The sequence below is a fragment of the Vulpes lagopus genome, chromosome 11 (genome assembly GCF_018345385.1).
Source record: "Vulpes lagopus strain Blue_001 chromosome 11, ASM1834538v1, whole genome shotgun sequence".
Taxonomy (NCBI): domain Eukaryota; kingdom Metazoa; phylum Chordata; class Mammalia; order Carnivora; family Canidae; genus Vulpes; species Vulpes lagopus.
In genome coordinates this window covers 93,791,924-93,817,039 of record NC_054834.1, presented here as the reverse complement: position 1 = coordinate 93,817,039, position 25,116 = coordinate 93,791,924, and the positions used below count along the sequence as shown (strand labels likewise).

The 25,116-nt window shown below is 42.5% G+C and overlaps 1 protein-coding gene across 1 annotated transcript; it reads right to left on the bottom strand.

Annotated features, from left to right (window-relative positions):
• Positions 1 to 9,715: 9,715 nt before the first annotated feature.
• Positions 9,716 to 24,871, bottom strand: KLHL23 (kelch like family member 23). The gene is made up of 4 exons (XM_041774097.1): positions 24,697 to 24,871; positions 22,623 to 23,837; positions 18,565 to 18,717; positions 9,716 to 11,808 (listed from the first exon to the last, which is right to left on the bottom strand). Exons 2-4 carry the CDS (start codon positions 23,833 to 23,835, stop codon positions 11,498 to 11,500), a joined length of 1,677 nt encoding a protein of 558 aa, XP_041630031.1. The 5' UTR covers positions 23,836 to 23,837; positions 24,697 to 24,871; the 3' UTR covers positions 9,716 to 11,497.
• Positions 24,872 to 25,116: the final 245 nt, after the last annotated feature.

Here is a 25,116-nt window from a genome sequence, read left to right as displayed (position 1 = left end):
GTCTCTCTTCGGGCTCAGGTCATGATCCCAGGGTCCATGGGGCTCCCTGCTCAGCGGGGAGTCTCCTTCTCCCTCTCTCTCTGCCTCTCCTCCCACCTCCTGCTCATGTGCTCTCTCTCAAATGAATAAATTCTTTAAAAAGAAGAAGAACAGGGACAGTGTCTTGCTCCACTCTGTTTTCTGAATTTAGGGCAGGGTGTGGCACAGAGGAGGCTCTCAAGGAGTAGTTTCTGAATATGTGAGAATAAGCAAATGACTTTTCATGGTGAAACTTGCCATATAGTGTAACTATTCATGTACCTATGTTCTTATTCTATTTATTTGAGAATTTAATTTAGGTATTCAATTATATGCAGATTTATTCAAAGGTGAATTAAATTTCTTTAAGAGGTCAAAATATAATAATCACCTCAGTTTACAAGAGTAAATAAGTGTGAATGCATTTTGATTGAGTGAATGACTAATTTATAATCCATCTACTAGCAAATACAATTTCAAAGAGATTTACCTACTTAATAAGACTTTGAGACATATGATTTCTGCTTTGAGTTTTCACTCACCCATTATTTCTGTGACTATAAGGAGCAACAAATATAAAATGCATCTAGCTACCATGTTTTTTTCCCCCAAGGCAACATAACTAAAAAAATCATTAGTTTCTTGTATATCATTCTCAAAATATCCTATGAATGCATTAGCAAATATTTATGCAATTTTCCTTTTCTTACACAGCTGACAGTACACTTTATTCACAGTTCTGTACCTAGTTTTTGTTTTTTTTGTGTGTGTGTATTTTCCTTAATCTCTCTTTGGAGCTTCCTTAAATTTTATGACTCTATAGTACTCTATTGTGCAGCACTGTCGTAATTTATTTAAATAATTCTACATGGACATCCAGATTGGTTTCAGTCTTGTGCTGTTACAAACAGGCCACAATGAATAATCTTATGCATGTGTCATTTCACACATACATAAATGTATCCGTAGAATAAATTCTTAGATGTGTGTTTGGATCCTAGAAAAATAAATAACACTCCTCATCCTCATCCAACTTTTGAGCCAATTGGGAAATAAAACAAAAAATTAGGCAGAGAGGTGATCGAAATATTATCTTTATTACTGATAAAAGCTGATGTTGAAGAATGTGACTTAATTCTCAATCTCTTAGCACTTAATCAAAGGCAATGTTGCTCAATTATAGGCCTCCTTGTGCAAGTCTGAGGAAGAAGAAGGGTTGAGTGGTGGCTTCTTGGTTTATTCTTTTTAAATTTAATAATTAGGAAAGCCATCCCTCTTTCCCTAGGGGGAAGCAACAGAAGCTAATGATGTTAAACTAGCAGAGCTGCTTCTGCATGGACATCAAGAGATGAAAAGTGTTCCCACACTAGTAAAGTTCTCTTCTGATTCAAAAGGATTTTCACTTGTAATTTTGATACATTTTTCTTGGTTGCCCTCAGAAATGTACCACTGGAGAAGTAGGTTGGGTGGTTCTCCTTAACTTCATCTTAAACTCTTCTAAATGTTTCACTTTTATAGACAGGGATGGGAAGGAAAAGAAAAGAACCTGATGAGAAAGTTTCCAACACTGGATTTATGAGACAGGATGCTGTGCTACTTCCACAGATGTTTTGTTATGTTTTCTCATAAAACTCTGAGCTTCCTCATTGAAATAACATTTCAAAGCTTCAGCTCATCCACTGCAATGGCCAAGAACATCTTTATTTATAACTTATAGAATAAAAACATAGAGGTTCACAGAAGGTGAATGTCACTATGGAGGGATCCCCCGTTAGAACTACTGTCCATGGGGATCCCTGGGTGGCTCAGCGGTTTAGTGCCTGCCTTCCTCCCAGGGCCTGATCCTGGAGACCCAGGATCTAGTCCAACATCAGGCTCCCTGTGTGGAGCCTGCTTCTCCCTGTTTGTGTCTCTGCCTCTCTCTCTCTTGTGTCTCTCATGAATAAATAAATTTTTAAAATCTTTAAAAAAAAAGAACTGTTGTCCAAAATATTACAGGTACACAAGACAACAAACTCAAATAGGAAATACAAAGTCACAAAATGCACCTGAAGACTGAAGTTGTGTTCAGCCAAGAGAATGATGACAGATTACACTGGGTGCAATTTTGGTTTAGACTTTCCAATAATTTCATAACCAGGCATGTGCTATGATATGGGTGTGGCTGCATAAATGCTTGGATACAGGGGGCTTCTAAACTAATTCCTGATCCAAATCTTCTTCAAGAAGCTTCTTCTTGTTCAGGGAGAAAAAGGTATGACTCCTTTACTTTGCCTTCCTTACTTATTTTAGAAGCAGAGGTAACAAAGAGAATAGGTAACTTTTAAAAAATATTTCTTTATTCATGAGAGACAGAGAGAGCGGCAGAGACACAGGCAGAAGGAGAAGCAGGCTCCATGCAGGGAGCCCGACTGTGGGACTCGGTCCCAGGACCCCGGGGTCACGACCTGAGCCCAAGGCAGATGCTCATTCACTGAGCCACCGAGGTGCCCCAAGAATCGGTAATTTTTAAACCAATAACTTCAGGTTTCTGTATTTTCTTAAAAACAGTTGAATAGAATTTTATGCGGTTCATTAGACTTCCTGACATGTTGACAAAGGAGAATTGTTTTCTGGAGGAGCCCTCTCATGAGTTCTTGGCTGAGCCCCCAAGCCTAAATGCCTTTTGTTAGAAACTGGAGGATGGAAAAACAGAAGCAAGGTCTAACAAAGGCTGTTTCAAAGACCTTCAAAAATTATAAAGAACTTGGAGTGGAGATGCCTGGGTGGCTCAGTGGTTGAGCATCTGCCTTTGCCTCTGGAGTTGCTGGATTGAGTCCCACATTGGGCTCCCTGCAAGGAGCCTGCTTCTCCCTCTGCCTGTGTCTCTGCCTCTCTCTGTGTCTCTCATGAATAAGTAAATAAAAAATCTTAAAAAAAAAAAAGTTGGAGTGCCTGGCTGGCCCAGTCAGTGGAGCATGTGACTCTTACTCTCAGAGTTATAGGTTCAAGCCCCATGTTGGGTGTATAGATTACTTAAAAAAAATTTTAATTGTGAAGAACGAGATCTTCTAAAATGTTCCTACTTTTTACATATGTTTAGAGTTCCTGGCTGGAATTCCTTACCATCCTTTCCTTCTAACTAAAACCCCAAGTTCCAGGTGGTAGTGAGCCAGTTTCAACCTTACCTCTGCATCTGCTTTCTGTTTGGCATTTTGAAGAAGCCCCAAATTACTGAAAATGTCTATCCAAGCCTCAGGTTAGTACTGTTATTCTGAGAACGGGGGTGTGTGTGTAAGATGTAGCAGAAAATAAATGAAATATAATGTTCTATTACTCTATTATTCCAAGTGACTCTGAGAACACTTTCTGTGGGAAAATGGGGCTACAGATGTTAGGATAGAGAAGGTTAGGTAGGGATCCTTGGGTGGCTCAGTGGTTTAGCACCGACTTCAGCCCAGGGTGTGATCCTGGAGACCCGGGATCCAGTCCCACGTCGGGCTCCCTGCATGGATCCTGCTTCTCCCTCTGCCTGTGTCTGCCTGTCTCTCTCTGTGTGTCTCTCATGAATAAATGAATAAAATTTTTAAAAAAGAAAGAAAAAAAGAAGAGGTTAGGTAAACATCGTACATTGCCTTTAGCCTGACAATGCTAGGACCTTAGAAAATTTTAACTCTAGTTACCCATCTCCTGTCTTTTGTGTTGTTATTATGTATTTCAACTTTAGACCTGGAAACAATGAACAATCTAGTAGCAGGAAACATCCCTAGTGTCCACATTATGGTCTTGAAATACCATCTTTCAGTAAAAGAAACCAGGACTTCTTAGAGAAATCTCAGATTCCAGGTTTGAGGCAGGAGATGTACAAGAGGAGCCAGAAGTATACGGTCATGTCAGTTAGCAAAGAAGCTATAAAAAACTATCAGGGCTGTGCCAAAGGAACTGGAAAATAATCTGCGGATCCTTCTGTTGGCTTAAGATGGAATAAATCAAGCTTCAGTAAGAGTAACGACAATGGACTGAAATATGACAAATACATTTAAATCCATAAGTTCATAGTGATTAAAAAAACTCAATAAATCTAATAAATTACCTTTGAAGGATGCTGTTTAGTTTGCAAACTGGTACATAAAGTAAGAATCAAGCATCTATCCTACCTTTCCTATACCTCTGGGTAAACACCTAGTAGATGAAGAAAGTTTCTCTTTTTAAAGAGATGTATTCAAAAAATACATCTGAAAAAGATGATAACATTAGAAATCACCAGTTGGCAGTTTCTGATGAATCACAGATCTAGGTATTGGGTATCTGTGTTGAGGGCCCTTAGCGGGGTGTATTAAATTAAGAGTATGCAGATGATGTCCTGCTGAAGGAGAAGGCATCAGCCGCCCACAGGGGTCAGCATGCAGCTCCCTCCACATCAGAGCTCCCACTTTGCGAAGTGAAACCCTAAGGCCATTTTGATAAAGCTGCAGTTTCCATACATTCACACGAAGGAAGTAAAGTCACATGGTTTATTACAAATGCCAGAAGCTGGGAGTTGGGGGAGTCAGGGAAGCACTAGGAGCCTGAACAAAGGCAATCTTCCTCCCTCTCAGGAGGGATCGGGAGATAGGGAGCAGGGTAGCAAGCACTTACTACTTGTTAGGTGGTTAAGGCAGAAGTCACTAACTTTTTTTCCCCAGCTCCACTCTAAGTGGCTATTTTAAAAGGTTCCCAGAGAAAAGCAAAGCAGGTGGGCAGCCTGGATAGCTCAGCGGTTTAGCGTTGCCTTCACCCCAGGGCGTGATCCTGGGGTCCTGGGATTGAGTCCCACGTCGGGCTCCCTGCATGGAGCCTGCTTCTCCCTCTGCCTCTCTCTCTCTCTCTCTCTCTGCCTCTCATGAATAAAAAAATAAAATATTTAATTAAAAAAAAAAAAGAAAAGAAAAGCAGGAAACTGGGCAGGAATCCTAAGCTCAGGTCCTTATCTAAATTTCCAAATTCTGACATGCAATGTACAGCATAGGGAATATAGTCAATAATATTGTAATAACCTTATGTGGTGATGGACAGTAACTAGACTTCTTGCAGGATTATCTTCTGATGCATAAAAATATCAAATCACTATGATGTACACCTGAAACTAACAGGATATTGTATGTCAACTATGCTTCAATAAAAAAATTCCATAAACAAATATCCAGACTCTGGGTGTGAACAGGGTTGTCATACCACAAAATGCCTAGGCAGCAACTCCAGATAGCAGTTTTCTCCTCACAGTATCTACGGCTGCTAACATCAAAAAGAAACAATTCTGTGTCTTTTGACAAATGCACCATCACCTACAAAGTAGTTTTGATCAAAAAAATGAAACCTGAATCTGATTAAGCATCTAGATTTAACTACCAGGTTATAGGAAACACAGAGGACAGAGGAATATGCTAAACTACACAAGAAGAAAGCAAAGAGTACAACCTTAGCTTTGGGAAAGCAAAATAAGTGATCTATCTTCTTCAACAAATAAAGTACAAGGTATTGGGATCCCTGGGTGGCGCAGCGGTTTGGCGCCTGCCTTTGGCCCAGGGCGCGATCCTGGAGACCCGGGATCGAATCCCACGTCGGGCTCCCGGTGCATGGAGCCTGCTTCTCTCTCTGCCTGTGTCTCTGCCTCTCTCTCTCTCTCTCTGTGACTATCATAAATAAAAAAAAATAAAAATAAAAAAAAATAAAGTACAAGGTATTAAAAGAAGAAGAAGAAAGAAGAAAGGAGGAGGAGGAGAAGGAGGAGGAGGAGGAGATGGATGGGGAACCTATAGGTTAAGAAACCTAAAGGACAAAACAAACGAAAATAGTCCACATCCTACTCTCTGGAACCAGTCAATGTTACCTTATTGGAAAAAGGGTCATTGCAGATATAATTCCATTAAGGATTTTGAAAAGAATAAATCATCTTGGATTATCCAGGTGGCCCTAATTCAAATCACAAGTGTCCTTGTAAAAGTCAAGCAGAAGGAGATTTGATACCATCAGAAGAGAAGGAGACAATCTGACTAGGGAGGCAGAGATTGGATAGTTGTGGCTGCAGTTATCAAATGCTTGCGGCCACCAGGAGCTGGAACCAAATGATCCTCCCCTCCCTCTAGAGAGTCCAGAGACGCAGTAGCCCTGCAGAACCCTTATTTTGGACCTGTGGCCTCCAGAACTTTAAGGGAATAAATTACTGTTGTCTTAAGCCACTGAGTTTGTGATAATTCTTTAATAGCAGCCAAATGAACGATGCAGGTGCTAATCCCCAGCAAGAGAAAGAAAATAACCCCCATGGTAAGGACAGAGGTTATTCATGGGAGTGGGGGGCTGTGTTTGGAAGGTGCCTCTGGAGAGTGTGTGGAGTGGTTGGCCAGTCCTCTCTCCTGACATGGATGCCAGTTACAAGAGGGTTTGCTAAACTGTTCATCTGTTTCTGTAGTTGTCTTATATTTAATAGTTAAAAAAAAGGTCTAAGAAATCACACATAAACTAATGAAACTCTTATCTCCATGGCTGCCTGTGCACAAGGGCCTATACTCTCTTGACTGGGAGAAGGCTTGCCTCATTTCCTCAGTGAGGAAGGCATGAGGAGGCAAGAGCTAAAGGGTGAGGGCTGCAGAGGTGCACACCTGGAAAATCCAAGTGCCGCTTTGTGTATCCACCTGCACGTATACCAAAAGGGGTATTTAGCAAGTTTCAAGCAGGCATTGCTAACAGCGTTCACAGATTACATGTGCTCACAATCTCTTGTTGGTGAGCAAAGATGGTAAGGTATGTGGGGTCTTTTTTGGGGGGAGGGGTGACAGGGAACAAGTGACTCCATCTCTCTCTATTAAGGCTGAAGTACACAGCACTGGCATTTCAGATCCTCCAACGAGAACCTCTATAGGCACTTGTAGGTGTACAGATATTCGTAATCTTATGTATACATAAAATACATAAAAAAAATATTTGTAATCTTATGTATACAACTGGACACAATTTACATGGATTCTTCCTAAACTAGCCTAGAACACCCCTAAATTGTGGCTAATTGTATATAATCTAGAATATTCATGGAGGGTTTGAGCAAGATGCTCAATACCACTTCAGTGAAGCACCAAAGGGAGTTATAGAGAGCTAGGACAGCTGGGTGGCTCAGTCGGTTAAGCCTCTGACTCTTGATTTTGGCTCAGGTCGTGATCTCAGGGTCCTGAGATCGAACTCTGAGTCAGGGCTCCATGCTTAGTGTGGTGTCTGCTTGAGATTCTCTCTCTCTGCCCCTCCCATGCTCACATGTAATCGCTCTCCCTCTCCTTATTAATCTTCAAAAAAATAAATCAGAGGGCTAAAGAGTTAGAGTTAATCAGAGAGGTACCTGAGTGGCTCAGTTAAGCAACTGACTCTTGGTTTCCACCAGAGTCATGATCTTGTGGTCCTGGGATAGAGCCCACCCTGAGCTCCACACTGAGCACAGAGCCTCTGTTTGAGAGGGAGAGCCTTCTCCCTCTCCCTCTGCCCTCCCCACTCCCTGTTCGCACTCTCTAAAAAATATATAAAATAAAAATAAAAATAAAATAAAAATAAAAATAAAAAATAAAATAAAATAAAATAAAATAAGGAGTTAAGTTTATGACTCACAATTTCAAAATGTGTAGGTGTCCCTGTAGGGAGGGAGTTAGGGCATCAGTACACACACAGTCTTGGCAAGAACTTGGCAGGCAGAAATGCCCAGCTATATCCATTATCATCTAGGAAAAATTAAGTTGTATTTATAGTTTCAGATATTTTCCAACCAATAATGCAGGTGTTTCTGGTTGCTTTGTGTGGGAGGGGGCGGAGGGAAGGTAGGGGGATTGTCTAGGGAACAGACTGTCTACTACCCGCTGATTCAGCACCTAAACTGCATCATATAAAGCACTCTCTCCTTTGCAGGCTCTATTAGTCAGCTCAGGCTGCCACAACAAAACACCACATGTGTTTGTGGATGGCTCAAACAATAGAAATTTTTCTTATAGTTCTGGAGGCTGGAAATCTGAGATCAGATCGGGTTCTGGGGAGAACTCTCTTCTTGGCTTGTGGATGCTGCTTTCTCACTGTGTCTTCACACAGGCAGGGAGAGAAAGTTCTTGGGTGTCTCTTATAGAGACATTAATCCTGTCTGCCCAGAGCCTACCCTTATAACCTCAGTTAACCTTAATTACTTCCATAAGGCCCTATCGGGTACAGTCACTCTGGGGATAAGGGCTTCAGGCTATGAATTTTGGGGGACACAAACATTCAGTCCATAACACAAGCATACATTTTCATGAATGTAAACAAAGGCTAATAATGTGCCTCGAAGCAAGTGCTCTAGATGTTGACCCTATTATGGCTGGAGCTCAAAATTAAAAACATGAACTTGTAAGAAATAGTAATTTTATTTTATGTATTTATTTTTTAGAGAGGGAGAAAGAGAGAAGATGGGGGTGAAGGGTAATAGGAGAGAAGAAGAGAGAGAATCTCAAGCAGGCTCCACACCCAGAGGGTTCAATCTCACAACCCTGAGATCATGTCCTGAGCTGAAATCAAGAGTCGCACATGTAACCGACTGAGCCACCCAGGCACCCAGAGAAACAGTAACTTTAAAATTTGGATAGAGTCCTCTTAATTCAATCATACTTATAGTCATCTCTGCAATTTTAATTATTTTGCAAAATAGTGCCAGCCCTCCCATAGCAATGGCTTGTATTTAACATAGTAAAATAGTTTTCACTCATACTACAGTGATTTGTAACGTGGGTTAATTCTGACAGAAATGTTTACCTTACCTTCTTTAGTATGTTCTTGTGTGCACAAAACAATAGTAAAAACAATTTTACCGAAAATAGGAGTAGTAAATTAAATGACTTAGACCACAAACTATTTTCAAGATCTTTCCAGCACCTGTGGAATGCTTTCCTGTAAAAATAACTGATACCATCATCTTTTTAAATGCTTTTCTGTAAAAATAACTGATACCATCATCTTTCTTTAAAAAGTACACTGGAGGGCACCTGGGTGGCTCAGTCAGTTAAGCATCTGCCTTTGGCTCAGGTCATGATCCCAGTGTCCTGGGATAGAGCCCCGCTTTGGGCTCCCGGCTCGATGGGCAGCCTGCTTCTCCCTCTCCATCGTTTGTGTTCTCTCTCTCTCAAATAAGTAAGTAAAACCCTAAAAAAAAAAAAAGTATACTGAATATAGAAATGAGACATTAGGCCTTGGGGCGCCTGGGTGGCTCAGTTGGTTAAGTGTCTGCTTCCCTCTCTCTGACTTTCATGAATAAATACATAAAATCTTTTAAAAAATTGTTAGGCCTTGAAAAAAACTAAGATATGATTTATGAACTCAAAATTATATATACTACACATATATAATGATATATCCTTTAAATGTGACAATGGGAGTTTTACTGTGGCTAAGCAGTCAGGAAAGAATTCCCAGAGGTTGGACTCGAGTCAGGATTTTATAGGACCTAGATAAGCTAGAAGCAAAGGAAGGTGATTCCAATTGTTTTCATCTATTCCATAAAACAGATCTCTAAAACACTACTGGGCATCACATAACTGCTCCAGCATTAATTGCTAAGTGTTCTAGAAAGCAATGAAATAGCCTGCAATTCAATAATAGATTGAAATAGTTTATAACTAAGTGGTTTCACTAATTCTGACTAACCTTTGACTCAGGGCAAATTGAAGTATCACTACACATATAGTGATTTACTTATTTTTATTGAAAACACAAATATTAAAGAAAAACATTTAAATAAATTAAAAATCATTCCACATCCCCCTACACCAACACAATGGATTTCAGCTTTGCATATTACCTTCCACATGCAAGAAGATTTTACAAAATCACAATCATAGTGCACATACTCCTTTATATTGTGCTTATTTTACTTACCATATCACAGACACGTCCATGATTTTACAATCTTCCAAATAATTATTTTAATAGCAGGATAGTACTTCACTATTTCATTAGTCCACTTTCTTCTTTGACGTGTAGACTATTTCCAATTTTTTTGCTATTATAAATAATGCAGACATAAACATTCTCATGCATTTACCTTTGTTTTGTTTTTATATTATTCTCTAGGTTACAAATCTAGTAGGATTTGTGGGGCAAAGATATGGTCATTTGGGGGGGTTCCTTCTGTGTAGTACCATTTTGCCTTCCCAAAGGGCTGTATCTATTTAAAATGCCATATGAAATGAATGCATTAAACAGTTTCTTTCTAAAAAAAAAAATCAGAAGTATTAGGTAGTTTTCAACTTCCATATTTAAAGTTAAAAATAATTACTATTTCTTAAAAAATGAAGAGTGTGGATAGATGGTCTAACAGATCACTAAAAGTTCAGCTAACTTAAACAATGCTTCCCAACTTTTCTTAAGTTTTGGCACACACACAAAGTAATACTGCAGGCACACTGGGGAAAGTGGACAAAGGTGTTTCTGCCCAGAAGCACCAGTCACCCAGGCTACCTCTGGCTCCCCCAGGGGTGATGGAGACCCACATGTAGGCACATCGATGACCCAAAGTGCATAGGTCATGAAGCTCTAATCGAGGAGACGTTAAGTGATTCAAGTTACAAAAATCTGGTTAGTGGCACAGCTGGGAAATAAATGCAAATTTCTTCTCATCAATGTATTTTCTACTATGTCACAACTGTTCTACATGCTTTCTGGCTCTAAAATTCAATTTTGTATGCAGATATGTATCTATACTTATGAATAAAGAGGATTTTCTAACATGCTTGAACTAAAGACACCTAAACTAGCAATTTACATCAAAGCTGAAAATTAAAAATAGCTCTTAGCATTAGCAAGTATTTAACTATTTTCTCTGCAGTTTTTCAGATTTGCCATTCTTTGAAATTTAGTTTGTAAACTCTGAACAATAATAATCTTTTGTACAGTATCTTGTATACCTCTGGCAGTCAGTAAATAAAAACAATAAATTATACACACTACAAAGAAAAAAGACAAAGGAAGTCCATATTCTAAATACATCTAATGGTGAAAAAAAAATGTTTTAAAAATGTTGTTTTGTAGAGGTAGAGAAGATTCCCTCCTTAAATTTCAAATTCCTTACTAGCTGAACGTAACCTTAATATACACTAGTACGTTACAGGGTCAAAAGAGACATTTCTTTCTACAGAATGATTCTGACCTGCACCCAGTGTTGATGCTACCAGGAGAAAAATTCACTACAAAGGTATTTCACTTTTAACCAAATGTCCAACATTCCATGTTACCTTTGAAAAGCAGAGGTTATGGGGTGTTAACCCTATTGATTCAACTGTAAATACACATAGGATTTTTCTGGATCAATCATCACTGCGTTAAGGGGAAGAGTGGGGGTTAGGCGTGGGAACTCACCCATTACGTGCCAGGCCACAACAATAAGTAAGGGACTCCAAGCCTCAAATTATCTTTTTTTTAAACTATACCCCGAAACAGTGATTACTGGATCATTCTATGGATTCAGTCAGACATTATACACACAGACACACCCATGAGAACGCATGGCACTTGGAAGATTGCCCACTATCTCCCACTTATTAAGATCTGGATCATATTTCTCAATGCTCTGAAGATACGTTCCCTTAGAGTAGGAATATCCCCCAGTGACATAAATACATCCATTCATGATGACGGCACCACACTCCATTCTCCTTTCCATCATGGGTGCTATTTCTCTCCATTCATTTTGTTCAGGGTCATAGCATTCCGTGATTGTAGTTTGTCCACCAACTAGATAGAGCTTATTTTCAAATGGAACTGAACACAATCCATATTCTATTAAAAAGAAAAAAGCAAATTTTTATTAGGATAACAAACAAAAGAGATACCTTAGGTTGGTGATGTAATAACCCTTCCAATGTAGCATGCAGAAATAGAACAGTCTTGGCATTTTGATTCCTCTACCATGACATTGAGCCTTAAAATCCATCTTAAAATTGCAACTTCACTTCCTCCCCCTCCCCAGGGCTGTCCCGAGGGGGAGGCAAGCAAAACACAGGCTGCTCTCCTTCTCTGAGGAACTCCCATTCTGTGCCTCGAGGATCTCTCTTGCCTCACCCTGGTCCCAGATATGTTTCTTCCATGTCCTCATTTCTAGCGCCACTAGGGGCCTATGACTTCGTCCTCTGGGAATATCAACCACAGGATTAGAGGATTAAACAACCACAGGATTAAACACTTCCAGCTACAGGCCTGAAGGAAGAGCAGCACCGTCAGGGGCACTAATGTTATGCTAATAAATGAAGACTCAGCTTGCCAGGGCTGAGGGGTTCCTTCTGCCTAGAAACTTCTCTTCCCAGGACTTTGCACAGCCATCTCCTTCTTGTCACCCAGGTCTCATCTTGCGGTCATCTCCTCAGAGGGCCCTCCCCTGGCCATCCAACCTGAAGTGGCCAGTCAGGCATCCCCACCACACTAGCGTGTTTTAATGTTCTCCACAGCACTTCTCACTATCTGACATTTCTTGGTTACCGTTCCTCTCCCCTCCAAGAGTATAGGACCTGTGCCCATTCTCCATCTTTACTGGAGAATGGCAAGTGTCTAGAACATTGTAAGAGCTCAAGAAAATGTGTTGGATCAATGAATGAATTGGGCCTTGTACCCTCTGTACCCATATATGTACTCCTATTATTTTGGGGGGGAGGGGGCTTAAAACCCTCCCCATTAGAAAGAGAGAATGTATAATAAAAAATGTGATCTCTCCTTTAAGAATGCAAGCACATTCTATCAGTAAAGTTCTTGCTATATAGGTTTTGAAGGCTAAGGGAAAAACTCAGAAGATGGGCATTTTTGCTTTGAGTCCACATACTATTGTTCTCAAGGACCTGACATCCAGGAAATTAAGAATTCTTCCCCTCTGAAAATCCTACTTATTTTACATGGGTTCCAATTATTATACACGCAGAATTTTTATAGAATTCAGTTGTTTAAGTACTTGTGAAACATTGTTTATATAAATTATATGAATCATTCTATCAAACAGTTGTGAATAGGGCAGCCTGGGAGGCTCAGAGGCTTAGCGCCACCTTCAGTCCAGGGCATGATCCTGGAGACCCAGGATCGAGTCCCACATCGGGCTCCCTGCATGGAGCCTGCTTCTCCCTCTGCCTGTGTCTCTGCCCCTCTCTCTCTGTGCCTCTCATTAATAAATAAATAAAATCTTAAAAAAATAAAAATAAATAAAATCTTTTAAAAAATGGTTGTGAATATTAATGATGATTCCAAAATTTTATCAGTTGGTATTAGTGATTCAGCAACGAGTTCACTACGCTTTTCTCAAAAACTTTACAAAAAATCCTCAATTTGTGGTTCTTATATTAAGAAAAGTATCTCAATCTTTCTATAGCAGGAAAAATGTTTAAAATAAGGTGATTCCTGATTCTTTTTTTCCTCTTACTCAAATACAATATAACCTTCTGTTATTGTTGATGGAAACATTTTCTTCCACAGCTGTGACTGCCTTTTTCCTGTTGGCCACTCTACAAAGCTACTGAGCTTTAGTGACTGTGCCTTGTTTACTGAGCTCCTAGTGCTGTACATCACAGATGGGAAACACTCAGCAAACCAATGTCGGACAAATGAAGGAATGAACAATCTCAAACTAAGTATAAGAATGGTACCATCTGGCACGGCTCAAAAAGTTTACACACAAATATTCACTATAAATACACAGCAGTCTGCACTCAGTGTTCCATGACTGATATGAATAAAGCCATGCAGGGATTCAGAGACAACCATAATATTTTCAGGTATTCAATGTCCCTTGAAATGGTTTAGAATTTTCTCCTAAGATTATTCTTACTGAAAGACCTGTAAAGCTTATCTAACCTAACTTCTATACTATACTAGAAAGTAAGATCCAAGATTAAGCCGCTGCCCAAGATTAGCCATGTGAATAAATGGTGGAGCCAGTGAACTCTCTCCCCACTTGACGCAACTCTCCATAGGTTTTTCCGCTTTATCACCTCTTCCTTGTTCTTTGCTCAATCTTCCTTCCCTGCTCATTCCTTAACTAGTGCTGTTTCCCCAGACTCTGTCCATGGCTGTACTCTTAGTCCTACCCTCCCAAGGCACCTCAACCATCTCCACACCCACGGTCATTACCTCCAAACAAATGACACCCAGATCTCTAAATCTGGCTGCACTTTTCCCCCTGAGATGCAGACCCACATTTCCCATTGCTTGCTGGATAGCTCTTGTGAGTGATCCAACTAGTCCTCCACGGTTGACTACAAAACTGAGCTCCAACTGAGCTCCTCTCTTCCCTTCCCACCAGCTCATCCTTCAACTCTCCCCATGTTGAATTCATAATATTCTTCACATCAACCCATTTTCACCTACTACTGCGCTTCAGGCTTTCAGCATTTCTTACCGGTGTGTTACAACAGTTTTAACAGATTTCCCTGTTGTCTTTCTCCTGATCTATTCTAAAAGACTCTAAAACCTTTGGTAGTTCTCCATTTTTAAAATTCTCCTGACTGCCATTCAAAGCCATGCATGAAATGATCCTCAAATGAACTCTCCTATCCAATCTCTCATTCTACTCTCTCACATCTCATACACATCCACCCTCAAGTACCGGGAATAAACCTGGAACTTGCCTTTCTGCCTCCCATAATTGGCTTTTTTTTTAAAATTTTTATTTATTTATGATAGTCACAGAGAGAGAGAGAGAGAGGCAGAGACACAGGCAGAGGGAGAGAAGCAGGCTCCATGCACCGGGAGCCCGACGTGGGACTCGATCCCGGGTCTCCAGGATCGCACCCTAGGCCAAAGGCAGGCGCCCAACCGCTTTTTTGCCAGAAAATCTTTCTTCAAAAAAATACCTTAATTGTGTTCATGCTTTAAGGCCTAAATCAAAACAACATACTCCTGGAAGCCTTCTAAGATTTCCAGATTTCCCTTAAATTAGACTCAAGCACTTTCTACCCTCAGTTTGAATAGCATTTATGTGGTGTTTTTTTAAGATCTAAACAAATTTTTTTTATTTGAGAGAGAGAGAGTGCAAGCAGGGGGAGGGGCAGAGGGAGAGGAAGAAGCAGGCTCCCTGCTCAGCTAAAGTTAAAGGCATTAAGGAAAAAAGATAACATTTATATTACTTTTTTTTTTTAATATTACCTTTTAAAAATAACGGTAGTCATGACCTGAGCTGATGCATGACTTAAGGCAGACGCTTAACTGATGGAGCCAACCAGGCGCCCCAAAAGTACTAATTTGTATGACTGTCTTTATTCCTGTTATGTATGTATATTTGCTACTAGATACTGAGTTCCTATAGCAGTAGAGACTAGCTCTTAATCAACTTTGTGTCTTAAATATAACTAGAATGGTATCTTTCCCAGGGTAAGGTCTCAATAAATGTTGAATTTATTAGAATTTATTAGAATTAGAATTTAATAGAATTAGAGTCCTCTGTTTTTTAAACTATACAAAACTACCATAATTAAAGGTATTAAGGAAAAAAGATAACATTTATATTACCTTTTAAAAATAGCAGTAGTCATGATTTCTTTGTAGTCTAAGCTATATATTTGTAAGGCAGACTCAAGACTGGCACTTTACATTCCTCAGGAGGTGCTCCTAAAGTGCATGAGAAGCACACCTTGCTACAGTTTAGAAGATGCAGATCCAAATGCCTTCAAGGGCTAAGGAGCTAACAGGCTAGCTGGCTAAGTAGTTAACATGGTAAGGTGAAGCCACGTCGCAAAGGATCCTGGCACCCAGCTAAGAAATGTAGACTTCATTCAGCAAGATAGGGGTAAGAGAAGCAACAGCACAGGCCCCTGGGTCTATGGTGTGTTAAGAATGGGAGAGACTAGTAAAATGGCGCATATGAGTGCCATCTAAAAGGAAACTATGGGCTCCAGGGATTGCTGCCAGAAAGGAATGTGGTCCAAGGTTGCTATAATTTTCCTAAGGCCAGAAATCATGATTTTTATTTGAAATCTCCTGAATTTTAAAGCCAGTTAAAAATATTTCTTTTTTCTTTTTTTCAGTTAAAAATATTTTAAACACTGAAAGCCAAAAAGAACAGGCCATGTAGGGTGCCAATTTCCAACCTTTGTTTCTTACATTATATCAGGAAAAAGCCCAAAGGAGAGCAAAACTTGACAAATAGAATTATATGTTCCCATCGATTTATACTTTAATATTTATTTCTGATTGATTTTTCAGTTGGCCACAGATTTTCATGCTTTGGCTTACAACTCATTGCCTTTTGTTGTTATTTTTCATTGCCTTTTAGACCCCCTTTTAAGTAGTTAACAAGTTAATGCAATTTAAATATGTTATAAGATGTTCATTCTTAAAGGAACTCTTATATGAAATATATATAAATTTATAATATAAATTACTGCCCTCTAATTTGTTAATCTGGCTTTTCACATATTGGATTTTCTTTGTAAAGATGCTAAAATATCTAACTGATAAGGCTAATAAGGAGGATCAAGGGAGAGAACAGTGCAGTTGTGGAAAACATGGCCTCCCAGCCAGATTACCTAGATTTGGGTTTGTTGTTGTTGTTTTTTTTTTTTAGATTTCATTTATTTATTCATGAGAGACACAGAGAAAGAGAGAGACAGACAGACAGACAGACACACAGAGAGAGGCAGAGACACAGACAGAGGAGAAGCAGGTTCCATGCAGGGAGCCTGATGCGGGACTCGATCCCAGGACTCCAGGATCAAGCCCTGGGCCAAAGGTAGCGCTAAACTGCCGAGCCATCCAGGGATCCCCCAGATTACCTAGATTTGAACCTCACCTCTTAACAAGCACTAACTAGCTGACCTTGGGCAATTTATTTACTGTCTCTGTGCCTCGGTGACCTGCAACAGGAGATAACAGTAGTACCTAGCTCACAGGATTGCTATGAGGCTTAAATAGATTAAGACATAGAAAATTACTGGAATAGTTAGTGTCTGGCTCATATTTACTAAATAAATGTTAGCTATCATTCAATATGAGCTGTTAATATTACTATTATTTTTTTAAGATTTTATTTATTTATTCATGAGAGACAACAGAGAGAGACAGAGAGAGAGAGAGAGAGAGAGAGGCAGAGACACAGGCAGAGGGAGAAGCAGGCTCCATGCTGGGAGCCTGATGTGGGACTCAATCCCAGGTCTCCAGGATCACGCCCCGGCCCAAAGGCAGGCGCTAAACTGCTAAGCCACCCAGGGATCCCTATTACTTTCTATTATTATAACTTCATTGGTCATAACAAAAAGTGGCAGAGAGTCTGGGATAATACATCTGGGCTACCAGGAGATAGAAGGCTATCTGTTCCACGATGTCTAGAGCCAGGACAGCCTGTGGCTGAAGTCTCTAGTTATGCAAAGTCCAGGAGGGCATATGGAGATGCAGCACCAGGTGCAGTGTGCTTCCCCTGAACTGCCAGATGAAATGTGTGTGGCACAGGTGGATATAGCTGTACTGGTCAACAGCAGGACAGCCCGTTCCCTGAAGGAGAGGCAGGTTGCTTAGTGGCCACAGCACAGATCATACAATCCGACTGGGGAAATGAATCCTGATCTACCACTTCCAAACTATGTGGCCTTATCCTTTCTTGCCTCCATTTCTAAATATGTAAAATGGGGTAAACAATACTTATTCACAAGATTGAAGAGCGAACTTAAGGTAATATTACATGTGGAGTGCTTGGTCAGTACCTGACCTATAGAAAGTTCTCAAGAAAGTTAATTGTTACTATCATTCTCAGACGGTTCAAGCTCCTGAGTCTCAGTTTGCTCGCCAGTGACTCACATAGAAAGAAGCCTTATTTATATAGAAAATGATTCGAAGTAGTATATATCTCTTTATATATAGATATGTAGGTATAGATATATGGTGATATGTATCTTTCCTAATCAAAAATCTTAAACATACATCATCGCTGTAACAGGCTACAGCTCGTACTTCCCCTGGAGCTCTTCACAAAGAGACAAGTCAAACAGAGGCATAGAAGGCAGAAGGCCAGCCATTCCTTGTGGGCAGAGCACATGTCCCCTTCGTGGTTGTTAAAGTAGAGCTAACATAGGGTTCTGCACATCACAGGAGTGAGTGCTTAATTGTTCTTGAAACCCAGAAGGAACATGCTTCTAAAAGAAGACTCCATCTCCAGTGGAACTCAGTCAGTAGGCTCTCCTCCCGACTGTTGGACAGGCTAGTGCGATTAATTGCCTATAAGAACTGTTTCATAAAACCCATCTAAATGAAAGAAAGCACACAACAGAGGAATGAGAAACACAACAAAAGAATCTAGGTGAAAAAATGTAACAAGAAACTACCCTTTTAACCACACAGGCTTAAAACGTGTCCCGTAAAGACACCAGGGAAAGTGTTTGTAGATGGGATCTAATCAGGATAGCCTATGATTATTGTTAGATGGGCATATGAATATTTTGAGCCTTCTAATGACACCCCTGGGTAGTCTGCTATAAATCTAGCATTTTCTATTTCTGGGTCATGTTTAGCTGTCTCTTATACCGCTTAACTGTATTACAACATGTACTATTTGAAACAGTATTTTATTACCTGGATGTGGACTGGAGGTGATGAGGCTCCACTCATTGATATCTGAGTTGTAACTCTGGACCTTGTCGTAGGTGCAGCTTCCTCTGTAACCGCAGTGGCCACCGATAACGTAGATAACTTCATGTAAGACGCAAGCGGTCGCATTTCCCACGCCTGTGTGTTGATTAAAATGACGTCTTCAGATTGATCTATCGTGTTTTACAATGAATATTGAGCTAAGTTTATTATTGTTTCTGTTATTATAGATAGTGGATGCAAGACCCTGTGCTAGGTAGCTAGGTGCTAAGAGGGATAGAAGAATGAACCAGAAAGGCTCCTCGCGGGACGCCTGTGTGGCTCAGCGGTTTAGCGCCGCCTTCAGTCCAGGGTGTGATCCTGGAGACCTGGGATGGAGTCCCACATCAGGCTCCTTGCATGAAGCCTGCTTCTCCCTCTGCCTGTGTCTCTGCCTTTCTCTCTGTGTCTCTCATGAATAAATAAAATCTTAAAAAATAAAAAACGGCTCCTTGCAGTATTTTAAGAGGGTGAGACACGGACACAAATAATTAGAACACAGGATACAGAGCAAGGGGACATTGCTGTGAACAGGTAAATCATGGCCGGAGGCAGCAGAATTTGACCTGCATCTCAGTAGGTGGGACTTTGCCAGGTGGAGGTGAGAGGAAGCCCTCCTAAGCAGAGGGAAAGGCAAGTGCAAAGGCTCAGTGGGCAATGTTGAGTCACCCAGTTCAGGGCCAGCACATGCAAGGGCAGGTGGCACACCTGGAGTTGTCCTATGGGAATTAAAGCTGACGTGGCCAGGTGAAGGCACATCGCAAAGGATCCTGGCACCCACCTAAGAAAAGAAGACTTCATTCAGTGGGACTTTAAAGATTTGTAAATAGGGCAGTTCAGGTGGCTCAGTGGTTTAGCACTGCCTCCAGCCTGATCCTGGAGATCTGGGATCGAGTCCCACATCAGGCTCCCTGCATGGAGCCTGCTTCTCCCTCTGCCTGTGTGTGCCATTCTCTCTCTCTCTCTCTCTCTCTCTTATGAATAAATAAATAAAGTATTTAAAAAAATATTTGTAAACAGAGGAAGGGAGAGAGTACAAAAGAAGAAGGACAAAAAGAGTCAGAAAGATCCAGGTATTGGCTCAGATAGGAAGTACTGAGGGCCTGATTTAGAAGGGGCTTTGGGTATGTGGGGAAGGGCAGGGAGGCAGGAGATACAGGTAAACAAATAAGCCTTGATGATTGACCTTGTCAGGAACAAACAAAACCGACTGTGAGGTCCTAAGCTTGGAAGTGCTGATACTCTAGGAAAGTGGGGAGGAAGAAATGAGGTCGGCAGGGAATGAAGATTGGAAGTAAGATGAGGGTCATTTTAGTTGAACACACGTTGGTTTAGCCTTTCAACCACCTCTTGTTTACCACGAATACCTGCTGGGTGCAGTTCAACCTCCTTGCGCATTTTTATCCCAACAGAAATGTGAGTTTATAAGCCAGGCAGTTGTGATGAGGAAGGAAAAAAAAAGTCGGGAGCTCCTAAACAGCCAAGGATTTATTTCTCCTCTGTATATCCCTAAACCAAAAAAGGAAATGAATTTGAAATTTGACTCTACCCAATTTAAGTTCCGATTACCACGGGAAGCTTCTAGTTCACTTCATGACTACAAAATAAAACAAACCAGGAACAGTAATGTTACCCTCGCAACAGAAAAATGAGAAACTTAAAGCTCAAAACCAGTACAGGCCAAAGCTGGGTAGAAGTGACGCAGTGTTACCCTTCCCAGGGAGGATTTATTATAATCAGGAATCAAACTTCAAGGTGAAAGTAGAAGTAAAATGTTGGAATTTCAGATCCAGCTGATATGTGTGGGCAGAGAGGTACCTGGGTATATGAGGGTCTCCCATTCCACTCAAGGAAAAGGCAAGAACACATATGGCTTTAACAGTGGACCCACCAGGGAAGCATTTCTTTTCAGCAAGCATGTTTCAAATAGGATTTTTAGAAATTGCAATAAAATCATAAACTTTCATCCTGATGGAAATATACTCTTAACCATGAGACCAGGCTGTTATCCCATCATTAAGAAAGAGAAGATGGTATGTATCCAGGTTGACAACAGCTGCTACAGTATTTGAATCCTCGTTTCTTTACCAGTACAGGGGTCAGGAGGACTCTGAAGACCATCCTGGGGAGGAGACCAGGAATCGGCTATCAAGTTCAGTAGAGTCCAAAACCAGAGCAGCAGCAGCACTGGACTTTAAGTCCCTTTCTCTTCTCGACCAACTACCAACTACGACTAAATCTTTGGGCACTCAGGAGAGACAGCATGACTTCATGTGGAAGATATTTTTGCTCTGTCAAAGTTGACATGTCCTTTTATTTTTTAAAAGATTTTTATTCAAAAAAAAAAGATTTTTATTCATTTATTTGAGAGAGAAAGAAAGAACATGAGCAGAGGGAGAGGGGAGAAGCAGGCTCCCTGCTGAGCGGCAGGCGGGATGTGGGGCTTGATCCCAGGACCTGGGGATCATGACTTGAACCAAAGGCAGAGGCCTAACCAACTGAGCCACCCAGGTGCCCCTGACATGTTCCTTTATAACAACTTTCATTATGGCAATAATGAACAATGAATAATGACAATAATACCTATGACAATAACACCTTACACTCACTGAGTGCTTACTCTACACACCTCACATGCATAAATTCATTTAATCCTCTCAAACCACGAGCTACATAATGTCGTCAGCCCCATTGTACAGACCATAAAACCGGGGCACAGGGAGATTAAACAATTTGCCTGAGCACACCAGCAAGTAAATGGAGAGGGAGGATTTGGACCCAAGCAGTTTGGCTTCAGTAGCAATGTGTCTGATCACAAGTTCATTCTGCCTCTCGGGCTTCCTGCTTGTCATCCCACGATCACACTGGGTCAGATTCCCAGACCAGGTCAGATTCCCACACCCTCACTAGTGTTAAAAAAGAAACAGGCCTGGGAAGGAACATTTGGGATAAAATGACACAAATTTAGTAACAACCTACCAGTTGTTTTTGTGCAACTCCCAGCACAAATGAATAAATGTAATTAACATTCCAGCTTAACTTTTTTGCCAGTGGGAGGGAAAGAGAGCAAGGCTAGTACTGGAGCACAGCAGAAAATACAGTGTTTATCAGACAGACGCTGAAACCCAATAGTGTGCCGGCTGTGTGGACCTCATGAGGGAGGAGATGGGATCTGCCCCTATCTTTTTTACCCTATGAAACAAGATTTGAATCACAAAAAGCAGGGGCTACCTGTCTCTAGTTTTTGAGAGAATGTAATTCGCTACACACTACAGGGACCGAACCTTTCAAAGTTTTAATGAAAGACCTTTTAAAAGAGCGATGATCAGATAATGAGAGGGAAAGAGCTGAATATTTAAAGGCAGAATTGAACAGGGTTTGCTTATATAAGCAAAAATGCATATATAAATATGAACTAATAAAACCACCCAACTTTCTCTTTTTGCTTAACCTTTGACTTTTTAAATATAAATTCTTAAGACTTGGGCAGCCCAGGTGGCTCAGCAGTTTAGCGCCGCCTTCAGCCCAGGGCCTGATCCTGGAGACCCAGGATCAAGTCCCACGTCGGGCTCCCTGCCTGGAGCCTGCTTCTCCCTCTGCCTGTGTCTCTGCTTCTCTCTCTCCCTCTCTGTGTGTCTGTCATGAATAAACAAATAAAAATCTTTTTAAAAAATTAAAAAAATAAATTCTTAAGACCTGAGGCAAGATCTAGGCTTGAAACAGGTTGTGGAGTAAGCAGAATGAATTACACTGTTTTCTTATATAAACAATATCTTGTAGTCTGAGGAGCATACTCTAATCATGTAACCTCAGACAAGTTGGGGACTGCTGTACTATGCTTTCACTCAGAACACTCTGTCCACTATTATTTGTATACTCTATTATAGTAGAGAGATAGCATTCCAAAATGATACATTGTTTTGAAAGTTCTTTGCAAGAGAATTTAGACCAATGGCCTAACCTCAAACACCTAAGAAATACAGAATAAATATAATCGTACTTACCTTTAATCATGTTTGCAATAGGAATCCATTTCTCTTTTAATGGATCATAGAACTCAGCCTCTTCGGCAGGAGCCCCTTTTCTGTAACCGCCTAGAGCATAGACACAGCCACCCAAGGTGACTGCACAGTGGTAGTACCTGGCATTGAGCATCGGCAAACCTTCCGTCCATTCATCACTTTCACTGTTATAGATCCACACTGTGTCAAGAGCTTCTATATTATCTGTCCTGTAACCCCCAGTTACGTAAATGTTGGGGCCCAAACACGTAACACCATAGCTCTCCCTGGTATAGTCTGGTATTTCTGCTCCCTGAATCCAAACATTTGTCAGAGGATCCCATATGTGGACCTCCGATAAAGGATGCCAGTAGTAGCCTCCAATGATATACATTGTGGCTGTGGACCTCTGGGAAATCTCTTTATGAAGGGGATTCAGAGCATTGTATATTAGAGATCGTATCTTATTTTCGGTTAGTAAGCAGCTTCTCTGAAGACCTAAAGCTGTTTTTAAGTAGACTGGATCTATATCTATGTTTACATAGCTTAGTAGGTTATACAGGCATTCAATTCGATTATCTACATCGTGAGCAGTCCACTTAATAACAGGCTCTATGATAGCTTCTTCCTTCCAAACACTGAGATTCTTTCTGGACAATATAAAGAGAAACTTTTCAAGGCTGATTTCCAGAAATTCTTCTTGTTGCCATACTTCCTTAAACCTTGAACACAGAATTCTTCGAGATTCCTTCTCTAGTTCTGGGCACACGTGAAATTCTGCAAAGGAGTGCATTCCAATACAATTATCAATATCCAAGTGCCTTACCAAAAACTGCTCACAAGCCTTCTTTACTGAGAGGAACTGTAGCAGATCTGCTGCTTCAAGCAGGCTTTGAACATTTCTTTTAGTTATCTCAATTTGGGAAGTGTATGCATAATTCACAAGGCCTTCCAAAATATCATGGTGGATGCCCGAGATTTTTATTTTATTTTTAAATTTCTCTTTCATGTCAGCTGTGAACATTGCCTTAAAATAATTGCTGCAAGCAGCTAGAACAGCTCGGTGGCAATGGAAGATTATGCCTGAAGGGCACTGAAGGGTAATATCGGTAAATAATCCATCCAAGTAAAATGTTCTGAATGCATCCAGAAAATCCACTGGATGCGCTGTATCCTTGAAAAGGTAAATATAATCTTCTTGTCCTTTTAGAGCCATGGCTGTAACAAACATGAAATAAACGTGTTTTCAATTTCGCGGATGACCACAAATAACCAATGCTAAATATGCCAATCCTGAGGGTGAGGGGTCAGCATCGAAGAGACTCCAAAAGCAGCCCAAGCGCTGCATTCTAAGGAACAAACGCAAAACGCGGACAGACTCATTTGTAATTTATGGGATGGTCAATTCAAATCCGGGGCCGCTTGGAGCCTGAAACGAGGCCCCGGGGTTTTCAGCGATCTTTTGAAGAAATCCTGGTTTGCGGCCCGTTCACGCAGCGTCCGCAGCCGGCCCGGGGCTGGCGGCCCGGAGCCGGAGCCCACGCTCGGCCGCCCCGCGCGGGGGTCGCCCCCGGAGCCCTGCTTGCCCCGCGGCCCGGCCCCAGCTCCACCTCTCCGCTAGCTCCTGCCCCGCGAGCCGCGCGGAGCCGCCGAGAGGGGACGGCCGACATCACCGGAGGGAGGAAATCTCGGGAAAGGGGAGCCCCGTCCCGCTCCGCCCGGGAAAGGAGCGAAAGGACCGCGCGGGGGCGGCGGCCCCAGCCCTCCCGAGCCCCCCCGAGCCCCCCGAGCCTCCCCGCGCGCCCCCGGCCTCCCTGAGCGCCCCCAGCGCCTCCCCCAGGCCCGCCCCCGCGGCCGCCGCAGGGGCTTCCGCGCGCCCCGCGCCTGGGCCCGGGCCGCCTTCCCGCCCGGAGAGCGCCCCGCCCCGCCCCGGGCGCCCGCGTCCCCCGCCCCGGGGCGCCGCACAGGTGCGGGAGGCCCCCGCGGGCCCCGCGGCCATTGTCCCCGCGCGTCTGCGGCGGGCGGGCTGGGGGCGGTGCGGCCTCGCTGCCCCCCGGGCCCGGGGCGCGGCACCCACCTCCGGCGGCGCTCCGGGTCGCGGTGCTGGCCGACGGGCTAGCGGCGCGCGGGGGCGGGGGCGGGGGCGCCTCCGGACCCTCTGACCATCTTTGGAAGAGGCGCGGCGGAGGGAGCCTGGCCGCAGCGCCAGCCCACACGCGGCTCCCCTCCCGGCGCCCGGCTGCTCCCCGCCTCCAGCCGAGCAGCCCCCCGCGCGGCCTGGGCGCGGGGCCGCTCCGGGAACTCCGGGGGGCGGGGCCGCGGCGAGCAGGGGCGGGGCGGGAGGAGCGGGCGGGCACGCGCGGCGGCCCCTTCCCGGCGGTGCGGGCCCGCAGCAGGTGGGAGGCCGCCGAGGGCCCGCCTGCGCCCGCCTGCGCCCGCCTGCGCCCGCCTGCGCCCGCCGCTCCCCGTCGCTCCCCGCCGCTCCTCGGCTCCGCGG

Coding starts and splice junctions, on each gene's coding strand:
- KLHL23 (XM_041774097.1), bottom strand. CDS start 23,835: ATGGCTCTAAAAGGACAAGAAGATTATATTTACCTTTTCAAGGATACA. Junction 18,718..22,622: donor TATTGCAAACATGATTAAAG/GTAAGTACGATT, acceptor ATCAACACACAG/GCGTGGGAAATGCGACCGCT. Junction 11,809..18,564: donor CACCTCCAGTCCACATCCAG/GTAATAAAATAC, acceptor TCTTTTTAATAG/AATATGGATTGTGTTCAGTT.